At 41.4% G+C, this 19,434-nt stretch overlaps 1 protein-coding gene across 3 annotated transcripts in view; it reads left to right on the forward strand.

Annotated features, from left to right (window-relative positions):
* rbbp5 (retinoblastoma binding protein 5) overlaps positions 1 to 19,434 on the forward strand; it is a 52,636-nt gene that overhangs the window by 30,470 nt on the left and 2,732 nt on the right. For all 3 annotated transcript variants that reach the window (XM_034164740.1, XM_034164748.1, XM_034164732.1), the window contains exons 11-12: positions 10,795 to 10,864; positions 17,110 to 17,345. In XM_034164740.1, coding sequence (XP_034020631.1) covers positions 10,795 to 10,864; positions 17,110 to 17,345 — 306 coding nt within the window. The remainder of the gene's footprint in view (positions 1 to 10,794; positions 10,865 to 17,109; positions 17,346 to 19,434) is intronic.

The following is a 19,434-nucleotide window of genomic DNA, read 5'->3' on the forward strand; positions in this document are numbered from 1 at the left end:
CAAACAATAAGCGCTGTGACTTTAAAATAACATCCTCATTGGTGCGATCATCAGACGACCTGATTGATCAGGTCTGATCAAATCAGCGGATCTGATCAGAGCAACCAGAGCTTTAAAAGTTTAGAGTCACAGCGCTTCATTTCAATTTATTTTCATTTATATAGCGCCAAATCACAACAGAGTTGCCTCAAAGCGCTTCACACAAGTAAGGTCTAACCTTACCAACCCCCAGAGCAACAGTGGTAAGGAAAAACTCCCTCTGAGGAAGAAACCTCAAGCAGACCAGACTCAAAGGGGTGACCCTCTGCTTGGGCCATGATACAAACACAAATTACAGAACAATTCACAAAACGAATATACAAGAAATGCTATTGGCACACAGGACAGGAGGATCGCCAACACGAACACAACTCCCATCTCTGGATGGAGCTGCACCTTAAACAGAGAAAAAAACAGAATCAGGCATCAATCAATCAATCAATCAACTTTTTTCTTATATAGCACCAAATCACAACAAACAGTTGCCCCAAGGCGCTCTATATTGTAAGGCAATTTCAGCATCACTCTGAGACAAGACCTTTCTGATTTTAGAGATATTGCGTAAATGCAAAAAGGCAGTCCTACATATTTGTTTAATATGCGCTTTGAATGACATATCCTGATCAAAAATGACTCCAAGATTTCTCACAGTATTACTAGAGATCAGGGAAATGTCCATCCAGAGTAACGATCTGGTTAGACACCATGCTTCTAAGATTTGTGGGGCCAAGTACAATAACCTTCAGTTTTTATCTGAGTTTAAAAGCAGGAAATTAGAGGTCATCCATGTCTTTATGTCTGTAAGACAATCCTGCAGTTTAGCTCTGGCTTCATGGATAGATAAAGCTGGGTATCATCTGCGTAACAATGAAAATTTAAGCAATACCGTCTAATAATACTGCCTAAGGGAAGCATGTATAAAGTGAATAAAATTGGTCTAGCACAGAACCTTGTGGAACTCCATAATTAACTTTAGTCTGTGAAGAAGATTCCCCATTTTACATGAACAAACTGTAATCTATTAGACAAATATGATTCAAACCACCGCAGCGCAGTGCCTTTAATACCTATGACATGCTCTAATCTCTGTAATAAAATTTTATGGTCAACAGTATCAAAAGCAGCACTGAGGTCCAACAAACAAGCACAGAGATAAGTCCACTGTCCGAAGCCATAAGAAGATCATTTGTACCTTCACTAATGCTGTTTCTGTACTATGATGACTTCTAAAACCTGACTGAAACTCTTCAAATAGACCCATTCCTCTGGCAAGGTGATCAGTTAGCTGTTTTTACAACTACCCTCTCAAGAATCTTTGAGAGAAAAGGAAGGTTGGAGATTGGCCTATAATTAGCTAAGATAGCTGGATCAAGTGATGGCTTTTTAAGTAATGGTTTAATTACTGCCACCTTAAAGGCCTGTGTACATAACCAACTAACAAAGATAGATTGATCATATTTAAGATTGAAGCATTGAATAATGGTAGGACTTCCTTGAGCAGCCTGGCAGGAATGGGGTCTAATAAACATGTTGATGGTTTGGATGAAGTAACTAATGAAAATAACTCAGACAGAACAATCGGAGAGAAAGAGTCTAACCAATACCGGCATCACTGAAAGCAGCCAAGATAACGATACATCTTTGGGATGGTTATGAGTAATTTTTTCTCTAATAGTCAAAATTTTGTTAGCAAAGAAAGTCATGAAGTCATTACTAGTTTAAAGTAATGGGATACTCAGCTCAATAGAGCTCTGACTCTTTGTCAGCCTGGCTACAGTGCTGAAAGAAACCTGGGGTTGTTCTTATTTTCTTCAATTAGTGATGAGTAGAAAGATGTCCTAGCTTTACGGAGGGCTTTTTTATAGAGCAACAAACTCTTTTTCCAGGCTAAGTGAAGATCTTCTAAATTAGTGAGACGCCATTTCCTCTCCAACTTACGGGTTATCTGCTTTAAGCTACGAGTTTGTGAGTTATACCACGGAGTCAGACACTTCTGATTTAAAGCTCTCTTTTTCAGAGGAGCTACAGCATCCAAGGTTGTCTTCAATGAGGATGTAAAACTATTGACGAGATACTCTAACTCCCTTACAGAGTTTAGGTAGCTACTCTGCACTGTGTTGGTATATGACATTAGAGAACATAAAGAAGGAATCATATCCTTAAACCTAGTTACAGCGCTTTCTGAAAGACTTCTAGTGTAATGAAACTTATTCCCCACTGCAGGGTAGTCCATCAGGGTAAATGTAAATGTTATTAAAAAATAATCAGACAGAAGGGAGTTTTCAGGGAATACTGTTAAGTCTTCTATTTCCATACCATAAGTCAGAACAAGATCTAAGATATGATTAAAGTGGAGGGTGGACTCATTTACTTTTTGAGCAAAGCCAATAGAGTCTAATAATAGATTAAATGCAGTGTTGAGGCTGTCATTCTCAACATCTGTGTGGATGTTAAATCGCCCACTATAATTATCTTATCTGAGCTAAGCACTAAGTCAGACAAAAGGTCTGAAAATTCACAGAGAAACTCACAGTAACGACCAGGTGGACGATAGATAATAACAAATAAAACTGTTTTTTGAGACTTCCAATTTGGATGGACAAGACTAAGAGACAAGCTTTCAAATGAATTAAAGCTCTGTCTGGGTTTTTGATTAATTAATAAGCTGAAATGGAAGATTGCTGCTAATCCTCCGCCCCGGCCTGTGCTACGAGCATTCTGACAGTTAGTGTGACTCGGGGGTGTTGACTCATTTAAACTAACATATTCATCCTGCTGTAACCAGGTTTCTGTTAGGCAGAATAAATCAATACGTTGATCAATTATTATATCATTTACCAACAGGGACTTAGAAGAGAGAGACCTAATGTTTAATAGACCACATTTAACTGTTTTAGTCTGTGGTGCAGTTGAAGGTGCTATATTATTTTTTCTTTTTGAATTTTTATGCTTAAATAGATTTTTGCTGGTTATTGGTGGTCTGGGAGCAGGCACCGTCTCCACGGGGACGGGGCAATGAGGGGACAGCAGGGGGAGAGAAGCTGCAGAGAGGTGTATAAGACCACAGCTCTGCCTCCTGGTCCCAAAAAAATACTGTATAATTTGTCAGCATTAAACAACAAGAAAAACATAAGAAATACTATGGTGATCGCAGGCCACTAGCCCTAATCTTCACTAAAAGACCCAGAATTTAGGTAAAGTTGAGGCCGCAGCCCGCTCCAGTTACTAATAAATGAATTAAGAGTAAAAAGCGTAAAACTGTACCAGTCTGCTAGCCATATGAAAGGGAATTCACAGCAGCCTTTACCACAGCCAGACTCAGCAGCATCTGGACACAATGACAACGATCCACCAAGACATAAATAAATAAATAAATAAATAAATAATGTTAAATGACTCTGTTTCTGACGTGCACCACACCAGAACAGAGTGCACTTCCACAGAAGCAGAAAATATCAGCTTTGGCTACGTACGTGGCAGTAATGAAACTAAAGTACAGTGACGTGTTCTGCACAGCCGGCAGGAGTGAACTGGGCTTAAATAGCGGCAAGGTACACGCAACTGTGTGCACACATTAAAAAGCAAACACACACACAGCTGCAAGCAGATCTACGAACACGGAAACTGCGCACCTAACTACCTGCAGAAAGCATTTTGAGCCGTCTAAAATGGTTATCATTTTTTTGATCAGTGTCTTTTAATTGTTTTTACAAGTTTAGAAAATGACAAACGCAAATAAAAGTATACAAGAAAGAAAGAAAAAAAAAAAAAAGAAATCCTGCCCTGTGCTATACCGGTTCAAGAAACATACCATATTTCCGTCTGGTACAAAATCATAAAATAAGGATTTGCATACAAAATACAGAATTGAGCAATTTAAATCAAATCGTTAGCAGACACGCTGTCAAAATAAGAAATAAAAGGCAGCCATTGATCATAAAGTTTCCCAGAGGAACCTTGAAGTGTATACCTTATCTTGTGAGTTAAGAAACAGCCAATGTTCCCCAGGTCGAAAAAATTCCTCTGGAGGAAAACATTAGGGCAATTTGACCTTCAGGTTTGATAAACCTGTAATGTTATGGTTTGAGCAGTGAAAATCACTTAACAGTTCCACTTGCACAACCAAATCCCAATTATGAATTAAGAATATTCCCAATTATGAATTACGAATATTCACCGGCCTCTGAAATCTTCAGCTTCATCTGCAAGGCATGCATCTGCTCCAAGATGTCATCCAATTTGCATCTGAGTTCAAGAGTCATCGCAGTCTGAGAATGCACTGCCTTGCCCACCTCGTTATTCATGACGGACAAGCGAGGGGCCGTGGTTCTTGATGCCGCCGTGTTGCCAATTTTCCGGTAGATCAGGGCAGCACATAAGCCTAAAAGTACCAGCCCTACTACCATAAGACCAAAAATGAATAAATCCTCGACGTCCTCAACAGAGAAAGGCGCCAAGCATGCCACACGCCAGTAGCTTCAGGAGTCGAGAACATAGCCCACAGGATACGTTCCATCTGGGCAGGTAGGATCCCCTGGTCCTGACCAAAAAATGGTGTCAATAGCGTTCAGAGACCAGCTGATCAATTCCATGGTTAATCCAATAGTAGTCCAATATATCCAGAATTCAGTATAGTTTGAGGAATTCACAGTCTGGTGAAGTAGGGACTTGAAGGTTAAAGACAGAGAACAGCAATAAGGGAGAGTGGAGGAGATGCGACCGCCCTCGTAGGAGTCCCAAGCCTTTTAGAGATGCTCCTGAAGCAACTGCTTAAGCTTCACCACCGTGCCATACACTCCAGCCTCTGGGAGGACAGGGTCACTAACACTGAAGTCATCAACAAAGTATCAGGACCTCACTGCTAGAATCATTAGGACGGAGGACAGCCACACACACCAAGGTGCTACACACACGTCAGGTCCAACCCACACACCAGTGTTTTCCCCATTAAATTTTTATTGAGGGCAGAATTTATCATACATTGCCATATCAATAATACAATTAAAATAACTATTAGCCCTTTTTTTCCCCAAATAGATCAATTCACTGTACGTACTTAACAGTTTTACGTTTTAAATATACAAAGCAAAAAAAAAAAAAATAGAAATTAAAATGACAAAAACGGGAACAATAACAGAAACAATGCAGTGGTTTCAGCAATTACCTTCAGTTAAAGTCGGATCTAAATGGGGTAATAAATTCTATAAAGGCTTTCCAGTATTTGAAAAATTTATCAGATTCAAGCTTAAAAGAAAAGGACAATTTTTCCATAACATAAATATCATGGACAGCATTCATCCACTCCTCCAGGGTGGGGGCAGTATCACTTAACCACTTCCTTGTAATACTTTTCTTTCCCGCTGCCAATAGTATATTATACATGTATTTCTTCCATTGTTCTACCAGTTCAACTGGTCTTTTCCCAAGATACAGCATTTCAAAATTGTGTGGTAATTTGAAAGAGATTATTTTTCCCACACTGCCACCAACCTGTTGCCAGAAGGACGAAATCTTGGGACATCCCCAGAATATATGGTAATGATCGGCCGGATCCAGCCCACATTTTCTCCAGCAGGAGGTATCCCTACCCAGTGAGGAGCCCTGGGAAGGCACCCTGAAAAAAACGTATCATGTACATGATGTACACTTCACATTGTTTGCCAGGATGTCCTCCCATTCCTCCATCTACAACACAAATTCTCCCTTTTTCTCCCACTTTTCCTTTATATATTGTGTCCCATGCTCGCCACTATTCTGAACAGCATTATATAATTTAGAGATGACCTTTGTTCTTGGTTCACCTCTATATGCCTTTATAAACATTTTAATTATTTCAGAGGGCATTTTAGTTTGTGTTCCCTTTGTGTTTCCCAAATAATGTCTGACTTGCAGAAATCCATAAAAGTCCTTATTATCTAAATTGTACATAGTTCTAATGTTTTGGAAGGTTTATAGATTTCCTTTTTTGTCTCTCAGGTCATCATAAATTGTGAGACCTTTACTTGCCCAGCGTTTGAAAGTATCATTTGTAACATTAGGCATAAAATTAGGATCATGAGCTATCCATGTAAATGGCAGGCATGGGTCCTTATACTCTTTAACAAGATTAAACCAAACATTCAATGATGCATTGATCCAAGGGTTGTTCAGTTTAAAATCTTTTTTACAAGAGGCATTACCTATCAGAGCAGGTAGAGGAATATTCCCAGGTGTCCCACATTCAATCTTTTTCCACCTTACCTTATATTGAGAATCACACAGGTCAATTAGAGGGTTTATCTGAGCTGCTTGGAAATAGTTTTGAAAATTTGGAAGTGAGAGTCCTCCATTTTCTCTTGCCAACTGCAGTGTCTTAAACTGCACCCTTGGTTTTTTCCCTTGCCAGATGAAGTGTGATATAATTTTGTCAGTCTCTTGAAATGTACTAATTGGCAATTCTGATGGTATAGATTGGAACAGGTATAAAAACCTCGGTAATGCATTCATTTTAACAGTTTCAATTCTTTGTGCTAAGCCTAAGAAGGGTATCAGATTCCATCTAGATGTATCTGTTTTCAGAGCTCTCAACAAGGCTCCATAATTATGAGCAGCTATTAAGTGGAGTTTTTTGAGTATTGTGATTCCCAAGTATTTCAATTCTTCTGCTTTCCAATTGATCTCAAATAAAGTTCGACAGAGATGATTTGGTCTATATTTAAATGATAGAACTTGGGATTTGGAAGAACTGAGCCTGTAGCCTGAAAATCTTCCATACATTGTCAATATTTGATGAAGTTCAGGAAGAGAATCATTGGGGTCTTTTAAGTATAATAACACATCATCTGCGAAGAGGGCTATTTTGTGAATTTCCTGATTAATTACAATTCCTCTAATATTGTGATTCTCTCTAACCCATTGGCTTAACGGTTCAATAAATAATGCAAACAGTAGTGAGGAGATCGGGCATCCCTGCCTGCACCCTCGTATTCGAAATGAGTCTGAAAGACCTCCATTAATTTTAATTCTGGCTGTAGAGTTCTGATACAGGACATTCACCGTTTTCATAAATGTATCATTAAAATTAAATACAGACAGGACCTCCAACAAAAAGCCCCATTCTACTGAATCAAATGCCTTCTGCGCATCTAATCCCAGTATTACTGCCTGTTCATCCTGGGCAAGTATATGGTGAACAACATGTAAAGTCCTGCGAATATTGTCTCACGTTTTCCTCTCTTTTATAAAGCCCGTTTGGTCCAAATGAACAATTTCTGGTAGTATTATTTCTAATCTTCTAGCCAAAATTGAAGTGAAAATTTTATAATCTTGATTTAGTAAACTAATTGGTCTGAAATTGGCACAATCTAATTTATCTTTACCCTCTTTGGGAATCATTGTTATGAGTGTGTCATTCCAAGAAGGAGGTATTTCACCATACTTTAAAACCCAGTTAAAAGCTCTCAGCAAGACCGGTGACAGAACTTTGAATAAAGCCGATACCACTCTCCAGGATAACCATCTGTGCCGGGGCACTTATTTGATTTAAGACCTTGTATTGCTCTCTTTAACTCCTCCTTAGTTATCTCTGCAGACAGAGCCCTATTTTGATTTTCTGTAACTTTTGGCAGGTTTAGTGTTTTAAGAATGGTCTCTGAAAAGTTATGGACCGGCTGAGATCGAGAAGAGTACAGATTTTTATAGTAGGTCTTAAAACAGTTTTTTATTTCCTGCATCTTATATTTTATTTGTTTAGAAACTGGATTCTTAATTTTGTAAATGTTCCTTTCCACCTGCTGTTTTCTCAATTTATATGCAAGTAATTTGGTTGATCTAGGTCCTACTTCCTGATATTTTTGTTTCAGAAATATCATTTTTTTTTCTACACGTCTACATTAAGCAAATTGTCAGTTTGGCTTTTTGTTACCTTGATTTTTTTTAATTGTCTCATCATCTATTTTGTTTTTATTATTTTTTTCGAGTTCTAGTTCTTTTGTTAAAACATGCAGCTTCTCTTTTCTTAGCTTATTAAGTAATGATGTTTTAGCTATAATCTTTCCTCGGAGGACAGCTTTGCATGCGTCCCACAAAATGATTGGTGACACTTCTCCATTATCGTTATCAGTTAAGTAGGTTTGAATTTCGTTTTCTAGTTCTTCTCTAATCTGTCCCTTAAGTACACCGGTATTTAATCTCCACAATGAGGTAGATTTTTTGACTCCCAATTTTAGGTTCAAATATACTGGACAGTGGTCTGAAAGGTCTATCAATCCCAATTTACATGATGTCACTCTCTCAGTGTCACTATTTAAAACAAAAAAGTAATCGATTCTGGAATATGTTCTATGAACATTTGAATAGAAAGAGTAGTCCCTCCCTGTGGGGTTACGTTCTCTCCATATATCACTTATACCAAACTCACTCATCATTTTTCTCATTCGTTTACTTTGTATATTGACAGACCCAGCTACCAGGCTAGAGGAGTCCTTGGGGTCCAATCTCAGATTAAAATCACCACCGTGGACCAGTATACCTTCTGCCTTTGTTATCATTAGGTCAATAATATGTTTATAGAACATCCAGTTTGAGCCCGGGGGGGGGGAACACATTAAAAAGTGTAACCTCTGCTCCATCTAACCGACCCATGATCATTATATACCTCCCATTCTGATCACATATTTCAGATATTATTTCAAAAACCACCCCTGCTGAAATCAAAATTGCAACTCCCCTCCTACGTCCAGAGTCATAAGATGCATAATAAACTTTGTTGTAGCCTTGTCGTTTTAACTTTAAATGTTTATCCTTGGTCAGGTGTCTCCTGTAGAAAAACAGTTTCACCCCCCTCCCTCTTCATTTTAGTTAACATTTTTGCCCTTTTAACTGGATTTGTGAGACCCTTAACGTTATAAGAAATAATCTTCAAAGATGAGTTATTAGCCATTTATTTATTTTATTTTATTTTTTTCCCCTTTTAAACACCTTTTAACCATTGCATTCACATTTATGAACACACAGCTTCTGTGAAAACATAACAACGGAACAAAACAAATAAAAAAATGAAACAGTCACTTCAACCGAAGCGATTTGTACAAATCCTAACTTGAATTCCAAGGCAGGGGTCTTCTTTATGACCCTTAAAAAGTCCAGTTGGTAAGTGGCAGGTGGCTGCGGGGAGCAAGACCCAGTCCTCTCCAGTCCAGGTGGTAGGGGGCCCCCAGAGTGCAGCATGCTCATGTTGTCCCATCCTCTCCATCTCCTTTACTGTCCTCGTCTTCATTTATAGTCCCAACTTAAAGAACAACCTTCTCCCAAGTGTCAACATTGGCTCCTCATCAGGTGTTATTATTGCTTAGGAAAAACAGCAAGTTTCTTCTTAAATCCTTCCTTTGCAGATCCATCATATCCCTTCTCTGGCTCCCTTGCCTTTACCTTCTGCCACATAGTAGCCATAATTTTATCCAGAGCTGTAGTGGGAGCCTGGATGATTGATACAGGGAAATCCCTTTTCGCCATATCTTTGGTTGCTTCCTCTGCAGAGTTATAAAGGCAAGTCTCTCCCTCAAAAAACACTCTTAGTCTAGCTGGATAGGGAGTCTGGAAGCGAATGGCCTTTTCTCGAAGCACCTTTTATACTTCATTGTACTCACGTCTGTGTTTTAGGACCTCGGTGGTGTAGTCGTGGTCCACAGAGATCCTCTTCTCTTTATAAGTAAAGCCCTTCTTCTGCCAGGTTAGCCACAGCACTTCTTCCTTGGTTCTGTAGCTTGAGAACTTGACCACTATAGAGTGGGGGGGAGCGCCGAGTGGAGCCTTAGGTCCGAGTGAGCGATGTGCCCTCTCTATAGTGAGGTCAACGGGCTGAAGAGTGTCCAGAGCCCCTTTAAGTAAACCATCAACAAAATCAGACACTCACCGCGACCCGTTCTCTTCCTCTTCTAGCACTCCGTAGATGCGGACCAAGGAGCGTCTTGATCTGCCCTCTAAGTCAATTGCTTTAGCCGCTAGCTTTTGCTGTTGTTTTATTAGCTCCGCCATAGCATCTTCTATTAGCATAGTCCGCTCCTCCACCGCCTCCACTAGTGACTCTGCCTCATTTATCCTCGTGTTTATCTCCGTCACGTCAGCTCTCAATTCTTTAAAGTGTGTGCTGTTTTCTCAGCGGGATTGGCATAATTCACGAAGAGTTGACTCCAGGCTAGCATCTTCAGCTTCGCTAGCCCCATTAGCTCCCGCCCCGGGATACTGCTGCGCTCGTCCACGGGCATTTCACTTGTTTCATGCTCTCTAACAGAGGCAGTGCTCGTAGGTTTCGACTTGGACGGCATAGTTATCGTGTTAAGTATTTAGACAGCTGATATTTCACCTTACTATGGCGAAAAAGTTGCATTATTGGAAAAGGAGAGCGGAGACACGAGTTTATGCTGCCTCCATCTTGGCCAGCTCGACCGGAAGTCAGCACCAGTGTTTTGATTACAGGAAGAAACCTGAAGCAGACCGGACTCAGAGGGGGGACCATCAGCTTTGGCCAAAGTACCACTAAGAAATAAAATGAAGCAGAATAAAGAATTGTTTAAATATCAGTGAGAAAAGTGAATTAAACAACTGAACTAAAACACAGTGTGAGTGATGAAGATCAACTCAAGACAAGTTTGACCAGAATCATGATCTGTGTCACTTTACAGCCAAGTGGAAGCTGGTGTTTGGTCTACTTCCTGCTGGTGAATGGTGACTGAAGTCTGACTGTTAGCTGCATGTGAGCGTGTTCTGCTGTTTCAGGTGGAGATGCTGCAGAAGATGAAGAGGTGGATGTCACCACCGTTGACCCAATCGTTGCTTTTTGCAGCAGGTGAGTCAAAAGAGGAACCGTTTTCCTTTATAACGAGTACATAAACAGACATAAAACAGGTTCTTCCCACAGGCTTCACCCTGATGAACACTTTATCTCTAAATAATACAAAATGCACACAGACAGGTCACTCACTATTAACTATATAACTAGTAACTGTTTATACTTCTGGAACTGCTATTAGACACAAACAGAGCAGGTGACCTACACACAGACTTGACAAACATGCACCTCACACATTGGGGTGTGTGTGGAAACCAAAACCCAAACAAACAAGCCTTTAAGGATGTGTCTGTGTGACTCTGCTCTGTGACGGACACCATGACTTCAAACTGTCAGATTCAACTTAAAGTGCACTCACAAAAAAAGTTGCAAATCTTGACATGTTGCTGAGGGGCAGTGACCATGTTTGGAGGGACAGGCTGCCCAGCCTATGCCATGGAAGACTTAACAATGACTGAAAATATGCCCATCATTTTCTCTATTTTGTATATTTTGTCAGATTTTTACCCAAATCTGATGTTTTATTTGGGTTGATCAGTGAAGTCAGTCTACTGCTCTATAAAATCACCAGGTCTCAGTACATGGCTCCGTCCAAGTCCGGTCTGGTATCATGTGTTCTTGCATCCACCATCCTGGGTGGCAACCATGCAGACAGACAACTGGTCCATTCCCATCTCTATGAATTAACCATTTCATTTAATTTTTAATTTCTTTTCTTTTTTTTTTATATACCGCCAAATCACAACAAAGTTGCCTCAAGGCGCTTCACACAAGTAAGGTCTAACCTTACCAACTCCCAGAGCAAGAACACAGGCAACAGTGGTAAGAAAAAAAACTCCCTCTGATGATTTGAGGAAGAAACCTCAAGCAGACCAGACTCAAAGGGGTTACCCTCTGCTTGGGCCATGCTACTGGCACAATTGACAAAACGAATATACAGTAAATTTTAGGAGTCCATGCTGGTGCACAGGACAGGAGGATTTCAGAAACAGACACCACACCCATCTCTGGATGGAGCTGCACCGCAAACAGAGAGAAAAAACCGAATCAGGCATCAGAAAGACAACAAATACAGTATAATTTGTCAGCATTAAATAACAAGAAAAACAGAAGAAATACTATGGTGATCGCCAGCCACTAGCCCTAAGCTTCACTAAAAGACCCAGACTTTAGAAAAAGTTGAGGCTGTGGCCCGCTCTGTTTACTGTTTACTAAAATGAACTAAAAGAGTAAAAAGCGTAAAACAAAACTATACCAGTATTCTAGCCATATGAAAGGGAAAATAAGTGCATCTTAAGTCTGGACTTGAAAGTCTCTACAGAGTCTGACTGTTTTATTGACGCAGGCAGATCATTCCAGTTTTGTTTTACGCTTTTTACTCTTTTAATTCATGTTATTAGTAATTGGAGCGGGCCGCAGCCTCAACGTCACCTAAATTCTGGGTCTTTTAGTGAAGTTTAGGCCTAGTGGCCTGCGATCACCATAGTATTTCTCTGTTTTTCTTGTTTAATTGTCTGGCAAATTATACAGTATTTTTTGTCTTTCTGATGCCTGATTCTGTTTTTTCTCTGTTTAAGGTGCAGCTCCATCCAGAGATGGGAGTTGTATTTGTGTTGGCGATCCTCCTGTCCTGTGCACCAACAGCAGTTCTTGTATATTGGGTCCGTGAATTGTTCTGTGAATTTTTTCTTTAATTTGTGTCTGTATCATGGCCCAAGCAGAGGGTCACCCCTTTGAGTCTGGTCTGCTTGAGGTTTCTTCCTCAGAGGGAGTTTTTCCTTACCACTGTTGCTCTGGGGGTTGGTGAGGTTAGACCTTACCTGTGTGAAGTGCTTTGAGGCAACTCTGTTGTGATTTGGCGCTATAGAAAGAAAGAAAAAAAAAAAAAATTTCACAGAACAGGGGCACGATAAGAGAAAGCTCTGTGACCCACAGTCTTATTATTCACCTTAGGGACACAAAGTAGTCCTGCACCCTGAGAACGTAAAGCCTGGGTCGGTACATAAGGTTTAATTAGGTCAGCTAAGTAGGAAGGTGCCAGTCCGTGAACAGTTTTATAGGTTAGTAGCAAAACCTTAAAATCTGATCTCACTGGGACAGGAAGCCAGTGAAGAGACGCCAAAATGGGTGTAATGTGGTCAAACTTTCTGCTTCGTGTCAAAAGTCTGGCTGCAGCATTTTGAACCAGATGGAGAGTCCTAATGCTGGACTACGGTAAACCAGAAAATAAAACATTGCAGTAGTCCAATCTGGAAGAGACAAACGCATGAATCAGGGTCTCTCAGGGTGGAGGAAAGCAGTCCTCGTAATATTTCTAATGTGGAGGTCAAAGGACAATGTAGGATCAAAAATTACCTCAAGGTTCCTCACTTTGTCAGTGTGATGTATGACACACGAGCCTAGACTAAGCGTTAACTGGTCAAATTGATGCTGAAGTCTGACTGGACCAAGAACCATCATTTCAGTCTTATCAAAGTTTAAAAGCAGGAAGTTTCTAGACATCCAACTTCTCACTGATGCAAGGCAATCTTCTAAGGATTTAAACATCTACTTACTACAGCCAGGTGAAATGTGGGTGTCTCCATGGACAGGTGAAACGTGGGCATGTCTTTGGCCTGCTCCAGTCTCTGGGGTCCTGAACACTGAGACACCTGTGTTCTGGATCACATCCACACAAACTCACCACATGGACTAAATGTGGTGTCTGATGTTCCCTCACACTGTCAGTGATGCTCCTCATCTGAGTCTCACTAAATAACCGTTTATTGGACACAGCCATTCCAGCAGGACCCAAAGATCCTCCACAGAGACCTGGGACCAACGACATCCAGTAGATTTTACTGCACAACCTTACTGTAGATCACTGGGTAGTACAGATGTCCTGAGTGGATTGAAGTGATCAGAATCAGACTTAATCAAGGCATATTTTTGGTTAATCTGTATCAAATAAATTAAACATGGGTTACTAAGTAAGTGTTCAATTCCTCTTGCATGGTTCCATATTTGCAGTGGCAAGCATCCAATCAGCCCTGCTGCTGCTATACACAGAGCCATGGTGCACATTTAAAAAACACATTAATGCTGTCCTTTGCTTGATGTATGCAATAATTGTATTTTATTCACAACAGTATGTTTCAGTCTCACTCTGTTTCATAAGCTTGGTGCCGGCTCAGGAATAATGACTCCCGCACTGCAAGTTTAAAAATTTATTTTGCTCTCCTTTGCTTCAAATATGCACCAACTCTGTTTCTGATGACTGGCGCATGTGATGTAACAATATCACTGGTCAGTCAAGTCACACTGTACACATAAATAAGAGTTCTTGTCTTCATTGTTTATTTTCTTCCTGCTCACAGAGACTGTCCAGGCACATAGCCAAAGGGGTCTGAAGGCCCCCCCCCCCCACCAAAGTAAAAGTCCCATTTTGAAGACATTTTCCCCACATAATAAATATGACTATTTTTTAACAACTGCATCAATTCAACAAATATTATTATTATTAGTATCCTCATTTTTCTGCTGTAATCCTGCACTAAGTGGAAAGGTGACATAAAAAAATTTGGTGACTTAAGTACTATATATATATATATATATATATTTTTTTTTTTTTTTTTTTTTTTGTGTGTGTGTGTGTGTGTATGTATCCACCGCCGTCCTCATCCACAGCCTCGTCACCTCCCGTCTGGACTACTGCAGTTCCCTCCTGTTTGGTCTCCCCCACAAAACTATTCATAAACTTCAACTGGTCCAGAATTCTGTCACCCGCATCATCACACACACACCCTCCATAAATCACATCACCCCGGTTCTCCAGCAGCTTCACTGGCTCCCCATCTCACACCGCATCCACTACAAACTTCTGCTTCTCACATTACTACCGGCAATGCGAACCAAGCTCCTGCTGCGGTCATACAGGGATAGCCCTTAGCAAAGGACCCCGTACTCTCCGGGAGTACGGGGTCCGGAATAGAAAAACCGACCTTAACATTTGGTACAGAAACATTTGTCTGCCATTACAGAGGTCAGACATTTCCTGTAGTTCTTGACCAAGTTTGCACACACTGCAGCAGGGATTTTGGTCCACTCCTCCATATAGATCGTCTCCAGATCTTTCAGGTTTGGAGTGTCAGCTCCCTCCAAAGATTTTCTATTGAGTTTATGTCTGGAGACTGGCCAGGCCACTCCAGGACCTTGAAATGCTTCTTACGGAGCCCCTCCTTAGTTGCCCTGGCTGTGTGTTTGGGGTCATTGTCATGCTGGAAGACCCAGCCATGACCCATCTTCAATGCTCTTACCGAGGGAAGGAGGTTGTTTGCCAAAATCTTGCAATATCCATCCATCCTCCCTTCACTATGGTGCAGTCGTCCTGTCCCCATTACAGAAGAGCACCCCCAGAGTATGATGTTTCCACCCCATGCTTCATGGTTGGGATGGTTTTCTTGGGCTGGTTCTCATCCTCTAAACATGGTAAGTGGAGTTGATTCCAAAAAGCTCTATTTTGGTCTGATCTGACCACATGACCTTCTCCCATGCCTCCTCTGGATCATCCAGATGGTCACTGGTGAACTTCAAACGGGCCTGGACATGTGCTGGCTTGAGCAGGGGGACCTTGCTGCCCTGCAGGATTGTAAACCATGACAGCATCATGTGTTACTAATATAATCTTTGTGACTGTGGTCCCAGCTCTCTTCAGGTCATTGACCAGGTCCTCCTGTGTAGTTGTGAGCTTTCTCAGAATCATCCTTACCCCGCAAAGTGAGATCTTGCATGAAATCCTAGACCGAGGGAGATTGACAGTCATCTTGTGTTTCTTCCACTTTCTAATAAATAATCATAACAGTTGTTGTCTTCTACCAAGCTGCTTGCCTGTTGTCCTGTAGTCCATCCCAGCCTTGTGCAGGTCTACAGTTTTGTCCCTGGTGTCCTTAGACAGCTCTTTGGTCTTGGCTATGGTGGACAGGTTGGAGTGTGATTGATTGAGTGTGTGAACAGGTGTCTTTTACACAGGTAAGCAGTTAATACAGGTAAACTGTGCAGAATAAGAGGACTTCTTAAAGAAGAATTAACAGGTCTGTGATAGCCAGAATTCTTGCTGGTTGGTAGGTGTTTAAATACTTATTTGCAGCAGTAACATACAAATAAATTATTTAAAATACAATGTGATTTTCAGGATTTTAATTTTTTTTAGATTCTGTCTCTCAAAGTTGAAGTGTACCTACGATAAAAATTACAGACCTCTCCATTCTTTGTAGGAGGGAAAACCTGTAAAATTGATAGTGGATCAAATACTTATTTGTCCCACTGTAACTGTGAAAAATCTAAGAAATACATCTGTGTGATCAGGCAGTCTGAAAAACAGCTAACAGTTCCAGCTAACAGTGCTGCTCAGAGAGCAGACTCCACAGTCCACACACATCAAGATCCAAAATCTGAAGGGCTCTCTCAAAGTAAAATAAAACCTTCCAGCTCCACTGAGGAGAACAAAATACAAAATAAAAAACTGAACAGGGCACTCCCCCACAGATTAAATATATAAGGTCCACTCCACCAAAGAAGTTGTCGTGCACGGATGGTTTGCGATTGCCAGCCAGAGAACAATGTCGCTTGGCAGCTCCTCACAAAGTTCTCTCACGATTCTGGCACGTTAGTTAGAATGGCCATTATCTCCTGAAAACAATGTATTCTGACTTTTTCCAATGTAACAAAACCATCTGCATGCCCAAACAGCCTGTAAAAACAGCATTGTGGAGACATTCCACATCCATGTTCACCGCGGCACTAAAATAGTATCACAAACTGCAGCGTCACCACATGTTAGCTTCCAAACTCCAGCAGACTGAAAAAGTTGAGCGTTTTGGGGTGAAGTGTGCCGTCTCCTCTCTGTACATCCTCTGTAAATCTGAACCTTCACTTTCAAATGAAAGCTCAGAAGCTTCGTTATCGGATGTAGCAGGGTTCGTGTCACTCTGTCTGTCAGCCGTCAGGATGTTTCTGCTTTTCCTAAAATGGTCGACGTGCTGAGAAATGTCGAGTAAGACGTTTCCAGGAAATACACCTGCTGACTTGCCAAACGAGAGGAATAATTAGCAATAAAATACATCAGCGACCACTATTATTGCAGCATGTGCATGGATAGACTTGCAGTCATGAATACTTTGTCTTTTAAAAATACATAAAGTCAGTATGAATAATGTGTGTGGGATTCTTCCCATTGAGTTACTGATAAAGTCTGTTTTCGCCAGCGATGAGGAGCTGGAGGACTATAAGGCCCTGTTGTACCTGCCCATTGCTCCAGAGGTCGAGGACCCAGAAGAAAACCCGTTTGGTCCCCCACCAGACACCTCAGTGCAGCCCGCAGCCCCAGACGATGCCCAGGGGGGTGGAGACAAGAAGCAGCGACAGCCTTCATCTGAAGGAATGCCGGTCAAGAAAAAGGCTCGTACTACTACCATTGAACTGCAGGGGGTGCCAAATGACGGTGAGACTTTACATCAGTAATAAAAAAATTTGATAAATATAGATAAATCCTGCAGGACAATCCTGCTAATGTATGCTATTGCTACATATATCTTCACATTATAGATGAGAGTCTATTAGAGTGCCTAAATTGGTGAGTGGCGTCAACTCAGACCCTGGCGCCATTTTTGTTTCCAACTGCGCTGAACTACTGAATGAACCTTTAATGTTTTCAGCATTTTTAAATCATTTAACCACATACAGCAACACATCCAGGTACAGGTACTATCAAAATAAATATAAAAATAGTTAAGCTATCAAATTTACGTTACGTTCTCTGTCTCTGGATTATACTTTATTCTGGACTAATTTGACCCCTCAGCAAGCTTTTCTTTCTACAATCATCACCTCCAAATCGAAGGTAGGCTGAACATTTTCCTTTTTTACCAACTTTGTGCTGTAAATGTGCGGAGATTTCGGATCCATTTATCAGCGTGTGCACTGTAAAAACTATTATAATATGATGGCAAAACTATTATAATATGATGGCAGATGAAGGATTAAAAGCAGAAAAGTGTCAGATCACAGCCTTTTGACGCGATATCGCGTCATGTTGCCCCCTCCCCAAGTTGAAAAATCTGAACTTTTTCGTCCTGTCGCGTCGCGATGACCAATCAGGGACCGGATATGTAGTGACGTGAAGATGTCTGGAGTTTATACTTGACGTGGACATGTCCTGTCCTGTCTCTGGTAACCAGCCTTTGAGCAGGACTTATGTCCCTTTTGTCCATTATTTCACAATTATGACAGAGTTTGAGGGGAGAGCGAGCAGCAGCAGCGGCAGCAGCCGTTTTTTTTTTTTTCACGTGCGTGCAAACGGATTGTCCGTGAAGATTATTTTATTTATTAACTACACAGATGTATAATAAACAAATGGTGACTGGTTTATAACACAATTATGACAGAGTTGGAGGGGAGAGCGAGCAGCAGCGGCAGCAGCCGTTTTTTTTTTTTTTTCACGTGCGTGCAAACGGATTGTCCGTGAAGATTATTTTATTTATTAACTACACAGATGTATAATAAACAAATGGTGACTGGTTTATAACACAATTATGACAGAGTTGGAGGGGAGAGCGAGGAACTGCAGAGGCAGCCAGTTTTTTTTTTTTTTTTTTTTTTAAATCACGTGCGCGCGTGAATGGGACAGGAGGTCCTCAAACTGGGTCTTGGAGAGGTGGAAGTACCGGTAAAAGCGGCTGTCATCCAGACGCATCTCCTGCAGCAAATAATGAAACTCCACAAATTGGGAGTGTCTCATGAGGATGAGGACGGCACCGCTGGCGACGTTTGTCAGCTTTCCACAACAAATAGAGCACAACAACTCGCTCCGTGTGATCAAAGTCCAGCATGTTGAATTAACTGACAGTCGGAGCCAGCGAGCGGAATGGAAGCTCCTCCTATTTCATGACGCATTGGAGCGAATTTTCGCAGTGAAAGCAGAGCGACACACCGGGCGATGGTGGCACGTCTATCGCCAGGCGAGAGACGCCAATTTGTGGCATCACGTGTCGTACGGTGTGAACACGGCATTACTGTACATGGGACTGAACAATAAATTTACCTCTCAAAGCTTTGATGATGAAGTCGCTTCCATCCCACACGCTGACTTTTTCTTTCCATTCCATTTTCTTCCACTTCAGAGGTTGGGTCGTGGGGGCAGCAGCTCAAGCAAAACCGCCCAGACCTCGCGATCCACACACACCTCCCCCAGCTCCTCCGGGGGAACCCCGAGGCATTCCCAAGCCAGCTGCGAGACGTAGTTCCTCCAGCGTGTCCTGGGTCTTCCCCGGGGCCTCCTCCTGATGGGACGTGCCCGGAACACCTCTCCAGCGAGGCGTCCAGGGGGCATCCGGAAAAGATGCCTGAGCCACCTCAGCTGGCTCCTTTCGACGTGGAGGAGCAGTCTATCTGTGCCTCCAAATGCACAACAACCCGCCATTTTCAGTGAATAAATAAATAAAATAGTTGGATTTACATGCAGACACATTAACAGTGAACGCTACTTTGAACCCAAGATGGCACCATGAGTCACGTGACCGATTTTTTTCAAT

This window comes from Thalassophryne amazonica, chromosome 3 (genome assembly GCF_902500255.1).
Source record: "Thalassophryne amazonica chromosome 3, fThaAma1.1, whole genome shotgun sequence".
Taxonomy (NCBI): domain Eukaryota; kingdom Metazoa; phylum Chordata; class Actinopteri; order Batrachoidiformes; family Batrachoididae; genus Thalassophryne; species Thalassophryne amazonica.